The sequence below is a fragment of the Crocodylus siamensis genome, chromosome 4 (assembly GCF_052110815.1).
Source record: "Crocodylus siamensis isolate JL-2025a chromosome 4, ASM5211081v1, whole genome shotgun sequence".
NCBI classification, from domain to species: Eukaryota; Metazoa; Chordata; order Crocodylia; family Crocodylidae; genus Crocodylus; species Crocodylus siamensis.
This window is the reverse complement of record NC_143398.1, coordinates 28,092,185-28,110,234: the sequence shown is the minus strand read 5'-3', so window position 1 is coordinate 28,110,234 and position 18,050 is coordinate 28,092,185. Positions and strand designations below refer to the sequence as shown.

At 42.0% G+C, this 18,050-nt stretch overlaps 1 protein-coding gene across 9 annotated transcripts in view; it reads right to left on the bottom strand.

The window, feature by feature from the left end:
• Nucleotides 1-2,252: 2,252 nt before the first annotated feature.
• KIF21A (kinesin family member 21A) overlaps nt 2,253-18,050 on the bottom strand; it is a 139,768-nt gene continuing 123,970 nt past the window's right edge. For all 9 annotated transcript variants that reach the window (XM_090042056.1, XM_090042055.1, XM_090042058.1 and 6 more), the window contains 6 exons: nt 16,929-17,109; nt 15,912-16,076; nt 13,592-13,709; nt 12,654-12,824; nt 8,676-8,875; nt 2,253-3,554 (listed from right to left, as the gene is read on the bottom strand). In XM_090042056.1, the coding sequence (XP_089898182.1) occupies nt 3,461-3,554; nt 8,676-8,875; nt 12,654-12,824; nt 13,592-13,709; nt 15,912-16,076; nt 16,929-17,109 (929 nt within the window). In that variant the 3' untranslated portion in view covers nt 2,253-3,460. The remainder of the gene's footprint in view (nt 3,555-8,675; nt 8,876-12,653; nt 12,825-13,591; nt 13,710-15,911; nt 16,077-16,928; nt 17,110-18,050) is intronic.

Sequence of the window (18,050 nt, the reverse complement as noted above, 5' to 3'; positions counted from 1 at the left end):
TCACACTGGTCCTTGCTGACACCAGGTCCCATACCAGGGGAATCCTTGGATGCACCTCTGCAAACAGGGAAACCCAGGGAAGCTCTCCTGGGGCTTCAGCAGCATAATCTTGTGCACCCCAGGAATTCTCCTACAGGGAAGTTCCTGGACCATGAAGGATTGGGCTCCTGAAGTCCTGGGAATGCCTGCCTGGGGTGGTGGGAGAACACAGGCAGCTTTGTGTTTCTTGCTCTCCGACCATAAAGCAAACAGACATATGATACAAAAAGACAGAACAAATTGAGTCATGGCCACATTCACTCACAGTTAGGAAGCTAACATATAATTGCCACTAAATTTATGACCCTAATTTTTCAAGCACTTACCCTTTAGGCAGTCAGAAAATAATGGGCAAGAGCTTACTTTAACTCCCGGTACACATTTCCTAACAGTGTGAACATAATTATTATATGCAAATCGAAGCTAGCACTTTGGAAACCTTCCCTAGAGGAGGGACCTTAAATTAAAACATGAATTCTTTGTCAAACTGAGAAATTTTCAAATAAGGGACTTCAAGGTTTGTCTCTTTTTCTGTCCTGTTACTGTTTAGTATACAGACTAGGGCAGGGTCTACCTGCTTTGTCACAAGCTGTGCTGACCCAGATTCTTTACTGGAATGTTTAAATGCTGCTGTAACACATAGATTTCATAGACATTTGGGCTGGAAGGGACCCTGGAGGATCATCGAGTCCAGTCCCCTGCCCCAGGGGCAGGAAGTCAGTAGGGATCATAGGATCCCAGCAAGATAAGCATCCAAATGTGTCTTGAAGGCATTCAAAGTGGGTGCTTGAACCACCTCTGGTGGCAGTCTGTTCCAAACCTTGGGTGCTCAGACAGTGAAGAAGTTCTTTCTTATGTCCAGCCTGAATCGGTCACAGCAGAGTTTGTGACCATTTGATCTCGTCATCCCTTGGGGCCCTCTGGTGAACAGACATTCCCCCAGATCCTGATGAGCACCCCTGATAAACTTACAGGTGGCCACCAGATCACCCCTGAGCCCGCGCTTTTCCAGGCTGAAGAGCCCTATGGCTCTCAGCGTCTCATCATAAGGCCTGTTTTCCTGACCTGATCATACACGTGGCTCTTCTCTGCACCCTCTCAAGCTTCTCCACATCCTTTTTGAATTGTGGAGCCCAAAACTGGATGCAGTACTCCAGCTGCGGCCTCACCAAGGCCGAGTACAACAGGAGAATGCCATCCCGGGATTTGCTTGAGAAGCATTTTGATCACTTTACTAACCGCAGCATCACACTGAAGGCTCATGTTCACCTTGTGGTCAGTCATGACCCTCAAGTCACTTTCATCTGTGGTCCCAACCAGAGTAGCACTACTGAGCCTATAAGCATGCTGCAGGTTTTTCCTCCCAAGGTGGAGAACCTTGCATTTTTCAGTATTGAACACCATCAGGTTCTCGTCTGCCCATTTCGTGAGCCTGTCAAGATCTGCCTGGATCACACTCCTGTCCTCAGCCATGGATGCTTTACCCCAGAGGTTGGTGTCATCGGCTGAAGTGATTATTCCTATCTTCAGCCACTAGCCAGAATAAATTAATATATTTTGAATTTCTAAGTGACATTTTGGATGGGACCAGGGGATAGGTCTACCACTGATCCTAGTTTAGTTAGGCTCGAGGGTCAATACCAGAGCTGTAGCCACAGCAACAGCCTGCCCTTCCACTGTTTGTACAGTAAAAGCTCTGTTATCCAGCATCCCCCGGGAATGGGGGATGCCAGTTAATCAAATATGCTGGTTAATCAAATGTGCACCATCTGGTGCACTCCCCGGCATCAGTGCACCAAGGGACAGGGAGGGGGGCCCCGCGCAGGTTGCTTTGCCCCAAGCTGTGGGCTGAAGAAATGACAAAGAAAAGCTTGGCTTGCAGCAGCAAAACCGGAAGTCCCACAGAAGTTGTACTTCCAGTTTCACTTTTGCCATGTCCCTCAGATGCCGGTTAGTAGAGTTTTCTGGCTAATAAAGTGCTGGTTAACACAGCATTTGCTGTACTCGTTTTCAGGACAAGGGCCTTCCCCCCAACCCCGCCCCATCACCATGTTAAATGGGGGGAGTGGAGGCATCTTATTTTGGAGTAAGCAGCATTTGCCAGGGTGCAGTGAATGAAACCCATGTCTTTCACACCATTTTGGACCCATACATCTTCACATTTATAACGTGTTCCCTCTTGCCAGTATAGTGAAAGAAGCACAAAGGAGAAGTTGACGTTCACAAGTTTATTTAAGCATTACCTCAACAAGCTACAATTTACAGGCTGATATTTTCTACCAAAAAAAACCCTTCAACACCCAAACACTGTTTTTTAATCTATAACACTTAAAACTTGCAGAATTTACAAATTAATATTTTGAGCAGCTGGATAAATTATACATCCTCTTATAATATCCACACTCTACATTGCTTTAAAATTCATACAGGCACAAGATAAGATATTCTCTTTGTACAACCATCTATTTACATAGCTTTTCCTATGCAGGTAGTTCAATTCTCATAACAACTGCCAATTTTTGCAAAACATAGTGTATTTAAAATATATTTAGCAGCATATAAAATTAGATAAAAGGAAAGACATTTTGCTGTTTAAAATAAGAAAAAAAATGTGAGATGATACAAACAAATCCATAAGAAAAATAGATTAAGATACAATTCTGTTCTGACACTAAGAATACTGGTCATTACAGAATATAGGCAAAGCTCTAGTAAAACAACAGTTTAACAGTATTTAGTTCTAGTCCTGAGCACAATTTATATATAGCTGCACAACTTTGGTCAACAAGAATTATATGCCAACATTAACACAAATTTTATGGCATTCACTGTTAGCAAGGTACAGTCATGTCAGAGATATCTGTCACACTAACAACTTTGAGAGGTTTTTTTCAGTCTACTTTAACAACAGCAATGCAAGTAGCCTTTCAGAATTTCAAACCATCTATCCCAATTAAAGATTTATTAACAGGACTACAAATGAATCATGATTCCACATCATCTTAAATTGCAAACCAGCTGATCACTGTCAGTGAAGTACAGCAGAATATCTTGTACTCCAGAATACAATTCTGAGACTGTCATCAGAGCAGACTGCTTTCCAGTTCGTTTAAATTGCAAATATTGTATTTATGCACACAAATCCAGCCATGATATATATATTTATAGATATATATAATCTCAGTGAGACTCAAGCATATTACCAATAGGATTGTGGTTTTTTTGAAAATACAGTAACAGAGTACGTGTTTTAAGAACAGTGGTTCTAGTACAGCACGACACATTTCCCACCTGGACCAGCTGCATCTACCAGTTTACTCCAGTTGTCAGTGTTTACCTAATAAACGTGCAAAGTGCACAAAAATGGTACACACAGCATTTTATCACAGTATTCATATATGTCCATGATTTCAACTGAAGTTTAATTACTGGCAATATCTTCACTTGTTTCTCCAGTATCTGATATCTGTCCATCTAGTACATTGCGAGCTTTCCAGATCCTCACAGTTCGATCACTGAAAAACATTAGCAATATCAAAATACAGAGAAAGTGAAAAAAGAAGAAATGTTTAAGTTCAGTTCCTCAAACCATTTAACTTGGTAATTTATTTCAAGCTACTTCTAAATATAAATACATGATATAGAAGTGATTTTTTATAAACGCCTAGTTATCTTTATTTTGTCTGAAGCTACATCTTAGGTTAAAGCCACTGTCAGGGCAGGTACCCCATTCCCCCCCCAAGCCCCAGCCTTCTTCTCTTTTTTCTTTTTTTAAGAAGTCTTATTAGCTCAGGTAGTTGGCTAGTTTGCTTAGGAAAATACATTGTTATTGAAATATGACCACTGTATGTGGTAAGTAAACAAAGCTATCTGTTATTTGCAAAAGGTTATTTAATATTAGAAATACCACAGCAGAAGTTCCCTAACTACTGGGACAGGTAAAAGTCCCCTACTGTTTACATTCATATTATGCTGCAAGATTTGCATACATAGGAGGAGAGGTAGCAAAAGGGCTGGGAAGCCCTCTTGGCTAAACAGGGAAATCATGGTCCTCTTAAGAAAGAAGAAAGAGGTGTACAAACAATGGAAACTTAGGGCATGCCCCAAGGAGGACTATACAACAATGGTCCACACTTGTAGGGAACAGATTAGAAGGGCTAAGGCAGCAACTGAACTAAAATAAGCAATGCCCAGGACAACAAAAAGTCCTTCTTTAGATACGTAGGGAACAGGAAAAAAAAAAGGGAGTGTGGGGCCACTGCTCAACAACTCAAGAGAGCTGGTTACCAGCACTCAGGGGAAAACTGAACTCCTGAATGACTACTTTGCTTTGGTATTTCACAGGGCCAAGGGGAAACACATGCCAGATAGGGTATGGAAGGAGCAGGGTAGGAACAACCACCGCAGAAACAACAACAGTTGCCACAGAACTGGTGTGAGACCAATTAAAACATGAAGACATAAATCAGCAGGCCCGGATGAATTTCATCAGAGGATGCTGAAGGAGCTGGCTGAAGTCATAGCAGAACCCCTGGCAAAGCTGTTCCAAAACTCATGGTGCTCCAAAGAGGTCCCTGAGGAATGGAAGAGGGCCTGTGCTGGGCCCATTTTCAAGAAGGGGAGGAGGAAGTACCCAGGTAACTTGGCCAATTAGCCTAACTTCTATCCCAGGGAAAATCCTGGAAAAATTCATCAAGGAGTCTATATGAGATAGGCTTGCAGAAGGTAGGATTTTGAACAACAGCCAGCATGGCTTTGTTGCAGGCAGGTCTTGTTTTACCAACCTCATCTCCTTTTATGATCAGGTCACTTGCCACCTGGATAAGAGAGAGGGGGCTGACACTGTATACCCTGACTTCCAAAAAGCTTTTGATCTGGTATCCCACAATGTTCTCATAAGAAAATTGGAAGATTGTGGGCTTAACTGCGAGACAGGTGGGTAGTTCTTTTTAACATCTTCATCAGTGATTTGGATGCAGGGGTGAAGAGCTCACTGGCCAAGTTCGTGGACAACAGCAAGTTATGGGGAAGTGTGATCACGTTTGAAGATAGGTTGCAGATACAGGCAGACCTAGACAAGCTGGCAAGTTGGGCAGATCAGAACCAGATGATGTTTAACATCAAGGAATGTAAAGTGCTCCACTTGCGTACAAACAATCCCCTGCACACCTACAGGCTTGGCAATGCCAATCTGACCAGCACTATGAATGAAAAAGACCTAGGGGTAATAACTGACTGAGAGGGGACTTGGTAGCAGTTTACAGCCATGTTGGGGCATACATCAAGGGCTCGGTGAACAATTGTTCACCAGAGCACCCTTGGGGAAAACCAGGAGCAATGGTCATAAACTCCTGGAAGACTGTTTCAGGCTCAACATTAGAAAAAACTTCTTCACACTTAAGGTATCCAAACTATGGAATAAGCTCCTCCAGAGGTGCTGCAATTGCCTACCCTGGAGATCTTCGAGAGGACACTGGATGGTCACCTTGCTGAGGTCACTTGACCCCAGCTGTCTTTCCTGCTTGGTGCAGTGAGGTTGGACCAATGATCTTCCAAGGTCCCTTCAAGCCTACATTCTATGAATCTATGAATAGAAAAGTAACACTAGGAGAGTATTTTATTTGCAGGTAGCAGTCTTTTAATGAAATGTATAGCAGAGAACAGCCATTCCTGAGTGACCAGTCATGGCTCCACAGACCACATCTGAGAACCAATACACCTACATGTTCATAAAACAGTTTCAAAAGATGGGACTAAGATCTGCTACTAAGAAGAGAAGAGAAAAATAAAATATTTATTTCTTTTTATTCAAATAAAGCCTGTGGTTTCTTTATTATTCATTCCATCCAGGAGGAGCACACACATTAATTAACTGCAGATGCTTCCTCAGCCTGATGAAGGGTTTTTAAACCCAAAAGCTTGCTAAGATATACTTCACCAACTATTCATTTGGTCTAATAAAAAATATCAGATTGACCCAAAGAACTTTGTCTGTCTTGTATGTGTTAAGGCAGAGCGGGATGAATGCAGCAGGAATGGTAGCCTGCAACAGGGGGCTTTCCCGGTGCTGGTTAGATCTCGACCTGCCCACCTGTTTCTGGGCCAACCGCCCACCCCTCTTTCGCCTGTGATGCCTTGATGGAAACCTGATTCAGATGTTACCCAGGTGTGAGACTGCCCATTTAGGCCCCCGATGTCTAGGGGTGACATCCATTCTGCATCTCTGTACCTGCCCTACACTGCGGCCAATGCCTCACAGAGGGCTTTCCCCAGCCAGGACTGTTTTTAAAGTTTTCCTTTCCACATGTGCAACACATGTATAAACTTTTCTATTAGTGGCAGCATAGCCTAGTAAAATACATCACCTACTACTGGACTAAACAACTGCATGTTTACTGAAAATACTTTGCATTAGGCATATACATACATTTCCTATATTCTGCCGCGTTGCAAAGGAGAGGAGCCTCAGCAGGACATTTGGCATCAGGACTCCTAGATGTAATTTGAAATTCCCCATATTTGGTGATGGACTTTGCTCTTTCCATTGGTTTCAAGTCCCCTTTATTTGGCAACTTTACATACATTATGCAAGACAACTATCTGAGAAATATTTGCAGAGGACTAAAAGGTTGCTTTCTGCAAACATGAAGAGGTGGAAAAGGGTTTCTGTAGGTGTTCAAGATTCCACTGATTACCTTAATGCTGATGAGATTTTATTGTGTTACTGTCATGGATTTATCTGAAAACCACATTGCCTTTGGGGTTTGCTGCATGGCATGCATGGTGAAATCAACTCCCCTATAGTAAAGGCATCCACAAGAAAGGGCCCTTCAGCCAGAGGGGTTCTAGGTACTTCAGGGAGATCAGAAATTTCTGGAGGACTCTGGTTTTTCATAAGCAACTAGAATAATTCTGATTTTGGGGGGGAGGGAGGCTGGCCTTGGAGGCTTCTTAGAGTGTAGGTATGTTAGAATTCTCATGTTTTGAATCCCAGGTTTTGGAGGTTCAATGGTCCCAGCAGCCAGGCCTGGTAGAATCAGCAGGAAAGCTGAATTCTAGAGATACTGGCATGTTTCTCAAGAGGGCTAAGGAGAGTATGGCCAGATGAGAGGGTAAGAAACTGTACATTTTGTTTTCTGTCTTCTAATTCATGGTCATCTTTGCTTGTGTAATCCTTTTATTGTACATAATAAATCCTTTGGTTGTTTTGCCTCCTTACTGGTTGCCTGTGGAAAGAGTGATCACTGGGCCAGTGATATTCCAGGCTAGCCCTTTCTACAGAAAGAGGGAGCTAAATTTCTTTCACAGCCCAAAGGAGAGGCCAACTGGAGCTGGCAGACATTTTCTTGCTGCAGCTGTGGGGTCCAATGTAAGGACAGTGGAGCTGAGGCACGCAAGAATAAAGAATTATCCCAGAGCAACCTCAGTCTGGTTCTTGGGACAAACAGTGAAACAGCAGGAAGAAACCCAGGGCTCTGGGGGACTCCCGTGGACAGATCTGAGACAGTTATGGACATGCTAGATCACTTACTGCTTAGGATAGACATTTTCACTTGTTTATAAACTAAATAAATTAGTATCAGGTTTATGTAAGAGATACATTTCAAAACATATATGATCAATGTTTTCAAACATATGCACATAAAACTGGATATCAAATCCCAATGAATTTGGTTGCCTAAATATAAGCGTCCCAATTTTCATCAACGTGAACACCAACAACTTCAGCAACGAGTTGCTTCTCATTTAAACAACACTGAAGTTAAGTGCCTCTGTACATAACACAAAAGCTTAATTATGTTCACCTTACTAGTCCCTGTGCTCATATTATGCTTTGTAGATAAATTTCTGCAGAGTTTGGTATTTCTCTTGGTCATACCCCTGCTATCTCAGGTGTTTGGGGAGGGGGGATTTCCTGTCATGTGAAGGAACAACTGCACCTAAGTTGGTCCCAGTTGAATGTACTTATATTTCCATTATAGGTTCTCAGACTGAGCAAAAAAAGGAGGATTTGGCCTACTATCATTAATCATACATAGTTTTCACTTCTACTGCATAATGCAAGTCTGAACGTGAAACCTTAGACATTAGAGGTGGATTGCAAAAAGTTATTTTCAGTTTCTGCTTACAACATTTGCTGTGTGCGAGGGCAACAAAAGCATGACCTCTGGGGTTGTCTCCAGATCTACAGGAATTTTCACATGTCCTATCTGATGGGCCAAGCGTGGATATTTAGTGCAAGGAGCAGTAACCTTTTTGGCAGGTGTGCCACAAATTAACTCCCAACCCTCCCAAAGTGCCACTTAAATCCCCTTCCTCTGCCTGATCTGCTCCTCTGTTTTCTGCTTCCTGCTCTATTTGCTATTGTGCTATTTCCTCCCTAATCTACCATGTTCCACACACACAAGCTGCCTGTGCCACATATGGCAGCCGTGGCCACTCCTGCTTTAGTGCCTTGTTTCTATAATGATCCCTACAGTGCAGACAATTTGGAGCACCATAACCTCTTGAATTTACTGCAAAGTACTGAGGCCACTCATGAGGGCCTGAATTAATTTGTGGGGACAGAATGTGACTCTCTCTCGAATAAGACAAAGACAAGCGTTTTTATGGGAAACAGCATTAGAAAAACTCACTCTGCCGCTGTAAAAATCTGGCTGGAGTTGGTACAGATTGCATTGATAGGACTGTCATGACCCTTCATCTCTCCAATGGGTGCAAACGTATCCACATTCCAGAGCTTCAGAATACCTCCTCTACAACCACTGAGCAGAACAGGTGAGCCAGGCACCAGTCCAAGAGCGCACACCCAGTCCTTATGTGCGTTAGGAACTTGCTGAAAAACAAACAGTCACAAATCATGATCCCAAGGAATCAAAAAATCCTAAGTTCTAACCCCAAATTTCCAGGTCTGCCACAGACCAACTATGTGTCCACTGACATATCAAACCTTTTCAGTTTACCTGTAAGTGAGGATAATATTTCCACCGAGCTTTTGTATTAAGAGCTAGTTAATGTTTGTACAGAATTTTGAACATATGAAGAGCTAAAAGATCTTGCAGACCAAAAAACAAATACAAAGTTCACAGCAGCAGAATCTATCTGCCTAACCCATACAAGCTGACAAGAGCTGAATGGCAAATAAAAGAACTGTATAGCTCAATGTACATTTTACTGACAGACATAAACAATGCAATGACTCCAAAACAGTAGATAAAATTCAGCCTTAAAAACAATGAACCCCAAACCTGTAAATATGAAAGATGCTTATAATCTACATGAAAACAAACTCAAAAACTGTTCTTCAAAAGCTATGTCCTTCTGCCCCCCTTTTATATACACAGTATTTAAGAAACTCTCATGAAAACACATGACCTTTTTACTGAGGATAAGCACTTCCAGTTTACTGCTGATTCAAAAAGCTATAAGGTGCCCAAACAAGATGCCAATAATATCAATTTGAGACCCACTGCAGGAAACTAATGGCTCAAGCTTGCTGCCATTGGCTTAATTTGGAACATGACTAGGTTTTAATTTCAAACTTCATTATATTTTAACACCTTGCTTTGGCCTCTACCTATATTTTCTTTCCCTCTGGAGTAATCATCCCACAGAATATTATAAAACAAAGAAGAAATATGCAATGCACAGCTTTATGATTGTTAACAAGAGTTTCATAATGCATTAACTTTGGGTCATAGAGTTACTGCTATATTTATTTAAATATAACTAACTCCCTGGCACTCATTCACTTAATGGTGCAATGGGATCTGTTGCCCCCTCCCAAAAAGCATGCCCTCCTGCCATGCCACATGTGCATGGCAAGACATGCAATTCTGGGATTGTGGCTCAGGTCCCAATCCTGCCATTACTACTTGTCAGCGCAGGGCAGGACAGGATCATAATCCCAGGCCCCTCCTGCATTGGCAAGTTGAAGACCAGGTGCCCAGTGAACCAGGGCAGTCCTGAGGCTGATTGCTGGTCCTACCCCGAGACTGCACCAGATCCAGTTTGAGACTCTGGTGGGTCCCAAGGCTGGAACCGACAATCAGCTGATTGTCAATCTCATCCCTGGAACCATACCAGAGTTTCCACATGACTCCCAGAGCCCAGTGCACCAGGAAGCCAGTAAACCTGGTGCACAGCTCTCCTGCACATGCGTTTGTTTGTTTTTTAAAGTCCTAGTGCACAGGACCTTGGAATGCAGGAGAGGCTCCATGATCCTGATTTCTCCATACATTGGAGATGTCAGAAAACTGAGTGCAGCTGGGCTTTCAAAGGTCCCGGAGTATGGGGACCCTGGGATCAAGGAACCTCACCCTATCTTAGGGTCCGTGTGGCCAGGATACGTCGAGAGTCTAGCTCCACAGCTCCCTGAGAGCTACACAAGGCAGTCAATGTGCTGGTTTGCAGAACCCTGTGACTCCCTGCAATCTGGCACCCCTGGCCCAGCTGATAAACTGCCCTGACTTGGCATGCCAAAGACAAAGAGGTGTAGCCCCATGTAGGGCTGTACCACAGGGCTGTCAGCCTGCCAAAAGGGGGGAGCTGTCACCCAAGCTCCATCATAAAGCTGGCATCAAGCTCCATGATGAGGACCCTGCCACACATTCAATTTAAGGCATGATAGACACCAGCCACAACATTGCTACGTATTTTGTGGAATAATTTTGTGGAAGTTTTCCCTTATTTTCACACCATTAGTTGCCTGAACACATTGCCATATTATTCTTTATGGGCACTTGTACACATGATGGTAGGGCCATGAACATCTGACAAAAAGTAATGAAAAACTGTCATTTGTCTAACATAATGGTGTCACCATGTACAAATGCATGATTTTTTTTGGTAAAATTTGTGTGTGGCAACTTAGACCACCTTGGATGTATTTTAGTTTGATTGGAGCAAATTGTCCCACTGTGAATAAAAAAAATTGTGCATGTGTACATGTCTGGTGGCCAGAGAAGGCAGTGGGGATGGTGCATGGAGTGCTGAAAGCCTCGATTGGCTTGCAGAAGCTCAGGCTTGGCAGGCTACCAGCACCCTGTGCACCAACACTGCCACTTTCTCAGGCCACCAGCACATTCAGCCACCCTCCTGAGGCCTTCCTGTAGTGCTGTAGGGTAGGTCCCATGCACTGTTCCTGGGCAGTCCCAGATGGCGGGGGCAGTGTTTGGGGCACTGGGAGCCCAAGCCCAGGCTTCCAACATCTCCTGTACCATTGGATCAGGCCAGGTACTGCCTGCAAGCTGAATTAGCACCTGCCTAGCTAGCACCCTGCCCAGGAGGCCCCAGGGGGCACCGCTGTACCCCGCCCACAGACCAGGGACTGCATGGCCTGGCATCAGTTCACACGGGCTGGCTCCACCAGGTAAAAAAAAGTAGGGAGCCCAATCTTTTTTTTCCCCATGGAAAGTGCCCACCTCTTCCATGACTGGGGGCCAAGCTGCCAGTGGCCCCTAAGCTGTAAGGGCCCCAGATCTTCCCCCCCTGGCTGGTTGGAAGGAAGGTGCAGGGGCCCCCTGCAGCCCAGGGGCCACCAGCAGCTCATCCATTGGCCACAGGAGAGTCAGGCAGGCTCTGTGTGGGGGGAGGAGGAGAGGGAAGATTGGGCCCCCTGTTGCTTTTTCTTCCCCCCCGGGGCAGAGCCTGCCCACAATGGCAGGGGAGTAGGATAGGGGTGAGCTGACGGCAGGCCCTCACTGTTCCACCACAGTGACAGAAGCCCCTAAATTGAAATGGTGGGTCACAATTAAAACTCACAAATTAAAAACCCACCATTTCAATTCAGGGGAACTAAACCCTTGTCACGTGTACAAGCACCCTAAGACAGTATTAACTTGTTAATCACATTTTAAGTGCAACATTTACATGGGACCTAAGATCCAACATGAAGTTTCTTTGCTATACTAATGACCTCGGAGCTAGAAATCCTGCTGTTCTATTATATATTATTTTTACACATCCTCCTCACTAAAGTAGCTGCTATTGTTTTCTGTACGTATTCAGGCAAGGAATGTCAATTTTCTTCATTTCTCTCTTTTAAATTCAGCATAATCAGGTCATTTTACCCAATACCTTTATCTCACACTCTTAGAAAATGTACATGTTTTGCAGCACCACATAAGGGAAGAAGAGGTCACTAATTTTTTTTCTCTATTTCATGAGGTTCTGAATTTATCAATTAAGTGAAACAGGAACACACACTAAAATATAACATAAAATAACAAGAATGTATATACTTAGTAAAAAAAATTGTAAATATTGCTGTATTGGATTAGACTATATCTAGTTCAATATATAGTAAATAAGTATAGTGTAGAGGGAAAAAGTATGGCACGTGCTGTTAACTCACGTTAACCAAATTACAATGCAATATTTATATAAAAATTAATATTGAACAATATTTTAATTAGCTTAGAAATGCAAATTAATGATCCTCATAATTTTAAATTCATCACATTATATTGAGTTCTGCTTTTTTCCTTGTTAAACATGTAGCTTAATGAAATGTGTGATATAAACTATACCCATACATTGTGTACAAACATGGCTGAGCAAATGTTACTATAGGATATAAGACCAATCAGATGATCCATACAATTTAACATTACCTGAAGTAGATCTTTTTGAACCAAATCCCACTTTTTTATTCCATTATCTCTGGATCCACTAAAAAGATTGTCTCCCATGATTGCAAGGGCTTCAATACCATCATAATGAGGTGGTTCAAAATTGTGTGTAGGACTTACACTTCCAAGAGCCCCTTCAGTTACATCAAACATCTAGAACAAGAGGAGCAGCAAAAATTCATTCAAATATGCTGCCATTTGCAGGCAATTAACAAAGCATAAGTCAGAAACTTGCTTTCGGTTCCATCATGCAACTATCATGAAGGCATGCAGAGAGTGATTTTTAGGGGGAAAACTGGAAACTATTTTAAGAATCTCATTCCTTACAGGACCTTTTAGTATCTTATGGAGCAAAATGGACATAAATTATGTACCAAATTGCACAGTATGCAGAACTGCCAAATCATTATGAAAGCCAATAAGTAAACTCCAAACATTATTCCAATAATTCTATAATGACATGTTCAAGTATACAACTAGTGCACAGAATTTTTGCTATGCAGCAGAGGAACCCCCCACCTGTGAACCCCAGTATTTTCCACAGGGATACATCTTTTTGTACTGTCTGATGATCTAAAGCACCAGTACAAGGAGCTGAAGGGTTGACGTGCTGTTTCATAGCAGAAAGCACAAAACAAATTCCAGAAAGAGGCAGTTAGTCTAATGTAATTTCCAGGAAATGTTGTTTCCATGGGTTTTCTAGTCCATTAGGGGTTGATGTCTGCTCTAAGCCAGGTAAAGCATAGATGAGGAGCAAGCTGTAAGGAGGGTTCAGAATACAGACCTTGCCACTAATGGGTACAAGCAATGTTTGGACAACTCAATTAGTTGTGCTGTATAATATCTGCTGAAGTCTGTACTTACTATTGGATGCAAAGATAAAAATAAAAGGGGAAACTGCTAATACTGGGGTGTATTACCTTTATGTAATGATCCTTTGATCCAGTAATAATAAGATCTTGTCCATTGGAAATACGGTCTACAGTAAGGCACATGACAGGACCCAAGTGACCAGTTAATTTTCCTGTAGATTGAAATCTTTGGAAACAGAAAATAAATGACTAAAGAGATTCTCTGTTTTAGAAGAATCTTAATTGTTACATTTTTAAACCTAGATCAGAGACGATGTAGCTCCATTTTCAATAGCCTGCTACCATGTGTGCCATCAAGGTTCCTTGCACTGGATACACTGAGGACATAATGTAGCTGCTTTCAGGCTCTCACATGGCAAGCATGTTTATCAGTGCACACCCGGGGCTAACAGGGGCTGCATGGCACTGGACATGGAAATGCATACATTTGGAGCCGTTTCAAAGGTAGCAGGTGTTAATCTTCTAATTATTACTGTTATGTGTGGACAAGCAAGAAATGCAGTAAGTTCTTTGGGAATTTTCAAGAGTTTGGGCAGACACTTGACTGGGATGTTTTAGATAGGCACAATCCTGCCTTGAGCAGAGGGCTGAACTAGATTACTTTATCAGGTCCCTTCCAGCCCTCCTTTCCCATGATCTTAAAATTAGTTCAATGTTAACACTGCCTGTTCACACACAACTATGAGAACAGAACAGCTGCTGCCCTTTGAAACATTTCCCTCTTGAAACAGCTCCATACCCGTTTTTTTCAGATTTTGGCATGCATCAAAGGAGAGGATGCTTGAGAAGGGCATGTTTTAAAGTAGTGCTCCCCACAACGGTTAGAGACAGTCTAACAGTTCCTGTCACAACGGATCTTCAGTTGTATTCCAGAACTTATCCTAAAATGTTGTCTAGCCATCATCTGCACCACCCTGCCCCCACTGTACGTGCAATATACGGCATCTGCATGTACAATCATGGAAAATATAAATAAACACGTTTAACTTGCTTGAAAGCATCTTACTGTGCATCAGAAAATTCCAACTACAGGCAATTATTCCCACTTAAACCTTTCTCTGCATTTGAGTGGCTCCACGCGTCTGTTCCAATCTGCATAAGCAGTATATAGATATTTTTCAATAGCCATACATTATGTAAATTGATCAGAGCTCATTGAGAGACAGCCATTATTAGTCAGGGTGCAAGTGTCTGCAAAGCCATTTTCAGTAACTGCTTTAAAAACAAGCAACTGTCTCTAACTGGTGGATTCCTATAATTTGCTTTTTACATGGTCAGTTTCAAATTAGAAGCCAGCAAAGAGAGAGGCCTCAGCTTCTGCTGATAGGGCAAAAGGGTTCATCTCTGCAGATGAGCAGAAAACAACTCTTCTTTACGGTATAGCTGCAATATTGAGGGCTGATCCTGACTTAGAGTTGAACTCACAGCAGGACTGAATCTTAGTATTAAAGACTGGCAGCATCAATTTGCATGCATGTATTGCATGCTGTTTCAGAATCAAATTAGGGGGATAAGTGGGGCTGTAAATATATCTCAAATCTCAAAGCCACATTTTCTTCTCTTCCAGAAATTTCTCCCCATTCTAGCTCACATATATTTTAGTTTATTAACCTGCAAGGCTGGATAAAAGGTGATAACTGAATACCAGAATTAGGAGACAACCAAAAAAATTAGCAGGAGACAAATTTTAAACAAGAGAAAGTACTTCTTCATGCAACACATAGTTAACTGATGGGATTCACTGCCCCAGGAAGTGATAGAAACAGAAAGCACAGCCAGGTTCAAAAAAGGGACTACAAAAATTCATGGATTATAAATCTATTAATAGCTATTGAACAGAAAGTTTGGAGTTGTTTCCTCTGGCACCTCTAAACTAAAGATCGTGGATGTCAAGTGGATAGATCACTCTAGATATAGCAAATTCAACACTCTCCTTCTATAGCATCCATTTCTACCACTGTCAGATGCAGGATACTGGACTAGTTAGCCCCATATGTCACTTCTCACATTCTTATAAGAGGGAGGCAAAGAAAGAGATAAAGGGAAAAAGAGTGGAGACTTGAGAATAGCCAAAACTGTTTCATACCCCATATTTTGAAACTCAATTTTTAGCCATTTTTGCATAGCCTTTCACTCTTATAACAGGTCATAAATTAATGTAAGATTCAGCATGCTAGTAAATATTTTTTTTAGACTTTCTCCATTAACTCTGTAGTAGCCATAATGAATTCTACCTAATCCTTCTTCCTTTGAACTAAAGGCTTACAAAGCACAAAATATGTATATTGCCTTGAGCAAGAAACACTGTGTTATTATCTGCACTGTACGTGCCATCTACAAAACTTTATATTTTGCCTTAATTAAGTACCTCTTAAGGTCCCACATCCTCACTGAATTTCCAGCAGCTGCATAAAGGAAAGTGCCTGTTGGGTTTAAAGCAATTTGGTTGATCTGGTTTTCGCCAGCAGGAATGGTTACTGTTCTGTTACTGCTTCCGGAGCAAGCATCGCCTATCATCGCCTGGCCTGAAGACCTAAATAGTACAAAAAAATTACTCTTTCTCCATAGGTATACTTCATATATAATTTAAAAGAAAGCATGGGGCTTGATGACAGTGAATAAGGCATTTTGGTATGGCCTCCAACATGCAAGTTCAAGTTGCAAACCAGCGTTGTGCCACACTGACTGCCAATCCAGCTGTAAGTGGTCACGTAGTTATTTGGGCTATTACATCAAAGTAGATGTAATGCTAGCCACATCACTTAGTTGAGTGGCTTTCGCTATATAAAATAGTATGCCTTAACTCCATAAGCCCTGAAAGCTACTAGACATGGAAGGACATTTTACCTTTTGATACTAGTTTGAATATAGAAAAAATCCAGGCCAATTCTGAATACTGACTAAAAGAAGTACTCAATATGTGGATTTACAATGTTTGAAGTTTCTACACATGGTAAAACTGTGGCGTATGGTTTGTCTATGTCCATCAAGATAGCCTGACAACCAACAAGCTCTGTACCCTCTAAACTGAGCTGGGATTCAGATGGATTGCAAACTACATCAGCTCAGGTCTGGAAAGTATTATGACTCAAAATTTTAAGGGAAAACTCAGGTGCTACCATTTTAAGGGAAGCGGAAGCATTCCTCTCTAACTTCCAAGTTGTGGGTCCAGTCCTACAAGCCCAGTATGGAAGTCAATATGCATCTGTGTAGGAAGCATGCATGCCTAAGCCTCTGTGATGCATTTTGTTTGTTTTTTGCAATCCCATTACACCCCTAATCAGGATCTTTACTTTTTTTTTTCCTTAGTAAACCTACTACAATCTTATTCAAAATTAAGAATCATTCTATTCTGCTCTTGGTGTTTGAAATGTGAGCTACTTACGTTAGTGTCCGAATACATTTAGCAGAATCTCTGATGTCCCACAACTTAATATAAGATGTTGAGATTGTGAAGACCAAGCTAGTATAGTTGCAATATTTTACAGATACAACATTGTTGGGATGACCCCCCAGAGACATAATTTCCTGTCCAGTCACCAGATTCCATACTTTACAAGTGCGATCTTGAAACAGAGAGAGAGAGAGAGAAAGGGAGAGAAGGGGGAGAAAAAATTGTTATTTTCTCAAAATAAAAAGTTGCATTCTCATAAGTTCATAAAGCAGCCCATTCATTCAGCATTCTAGGCACTGGACAAAAATGGCTGAATTCCACAGGTCCCAAAGACCTATCAATATCACCTCTTCTTCAGCAAAACTACTCACAGACTCATTCTTGCCACCAAAAGCATACTTAATTCAGCATCAGGATCAGTCCCTAGCAAGTCAGCTCACAAGGAATATGTGAAAAATCAGGTGGGTTACCACATTTAGACTAGGGCAGGTCAGGAATGGAAAGAAGCATGTTTTAAAAAATATGGAATCAAAAACTCAGTGCAGAAGAGATTTTAAAAATTGAGCCCCACCAATAACTTAAATTCCCATGATAAATACATGAGGAGAGAAGAGATCTCTCTAGCAGTCAGATTCTAAACTACTCAGGGCTTCAGGACCCTTAAAAACCCCAGAGTTAATACCCATTTCCCACCTTTTACTTCATCACACAATACACAAGAGTAAGACTGTATTTTGAGCTATTGCAGAAACTCATAAATCAGTTTTTTGAAATAAAATTAAAATAAGTTACAGTAGATGTTTGATTTTTTTAGTATATGATTTGGGGTTTTTTCCAGTTCCAAGATGGCAACTTCCCCCTTCCCAAAAGGAGCACTTCCAGGGCAAGGGAAGGGACTTCCAGTGACAAAGGTCAGGGGGTTAGAAGTATGACTTCCAGTCCAATGATGGTGACCAGACAAGCACCTGTCAAGGGGAGGGCTACCCTTGTGGCACGTGACAGCTCACCAAAACTCATTAAGCAGCCCTCCAGCTGAAATAATTGATCACTCCTGCCTTAGCAGATTGTTCAAATGGCTCACTAGCCGCCTATCTTAGCATTGGTGCTATATTC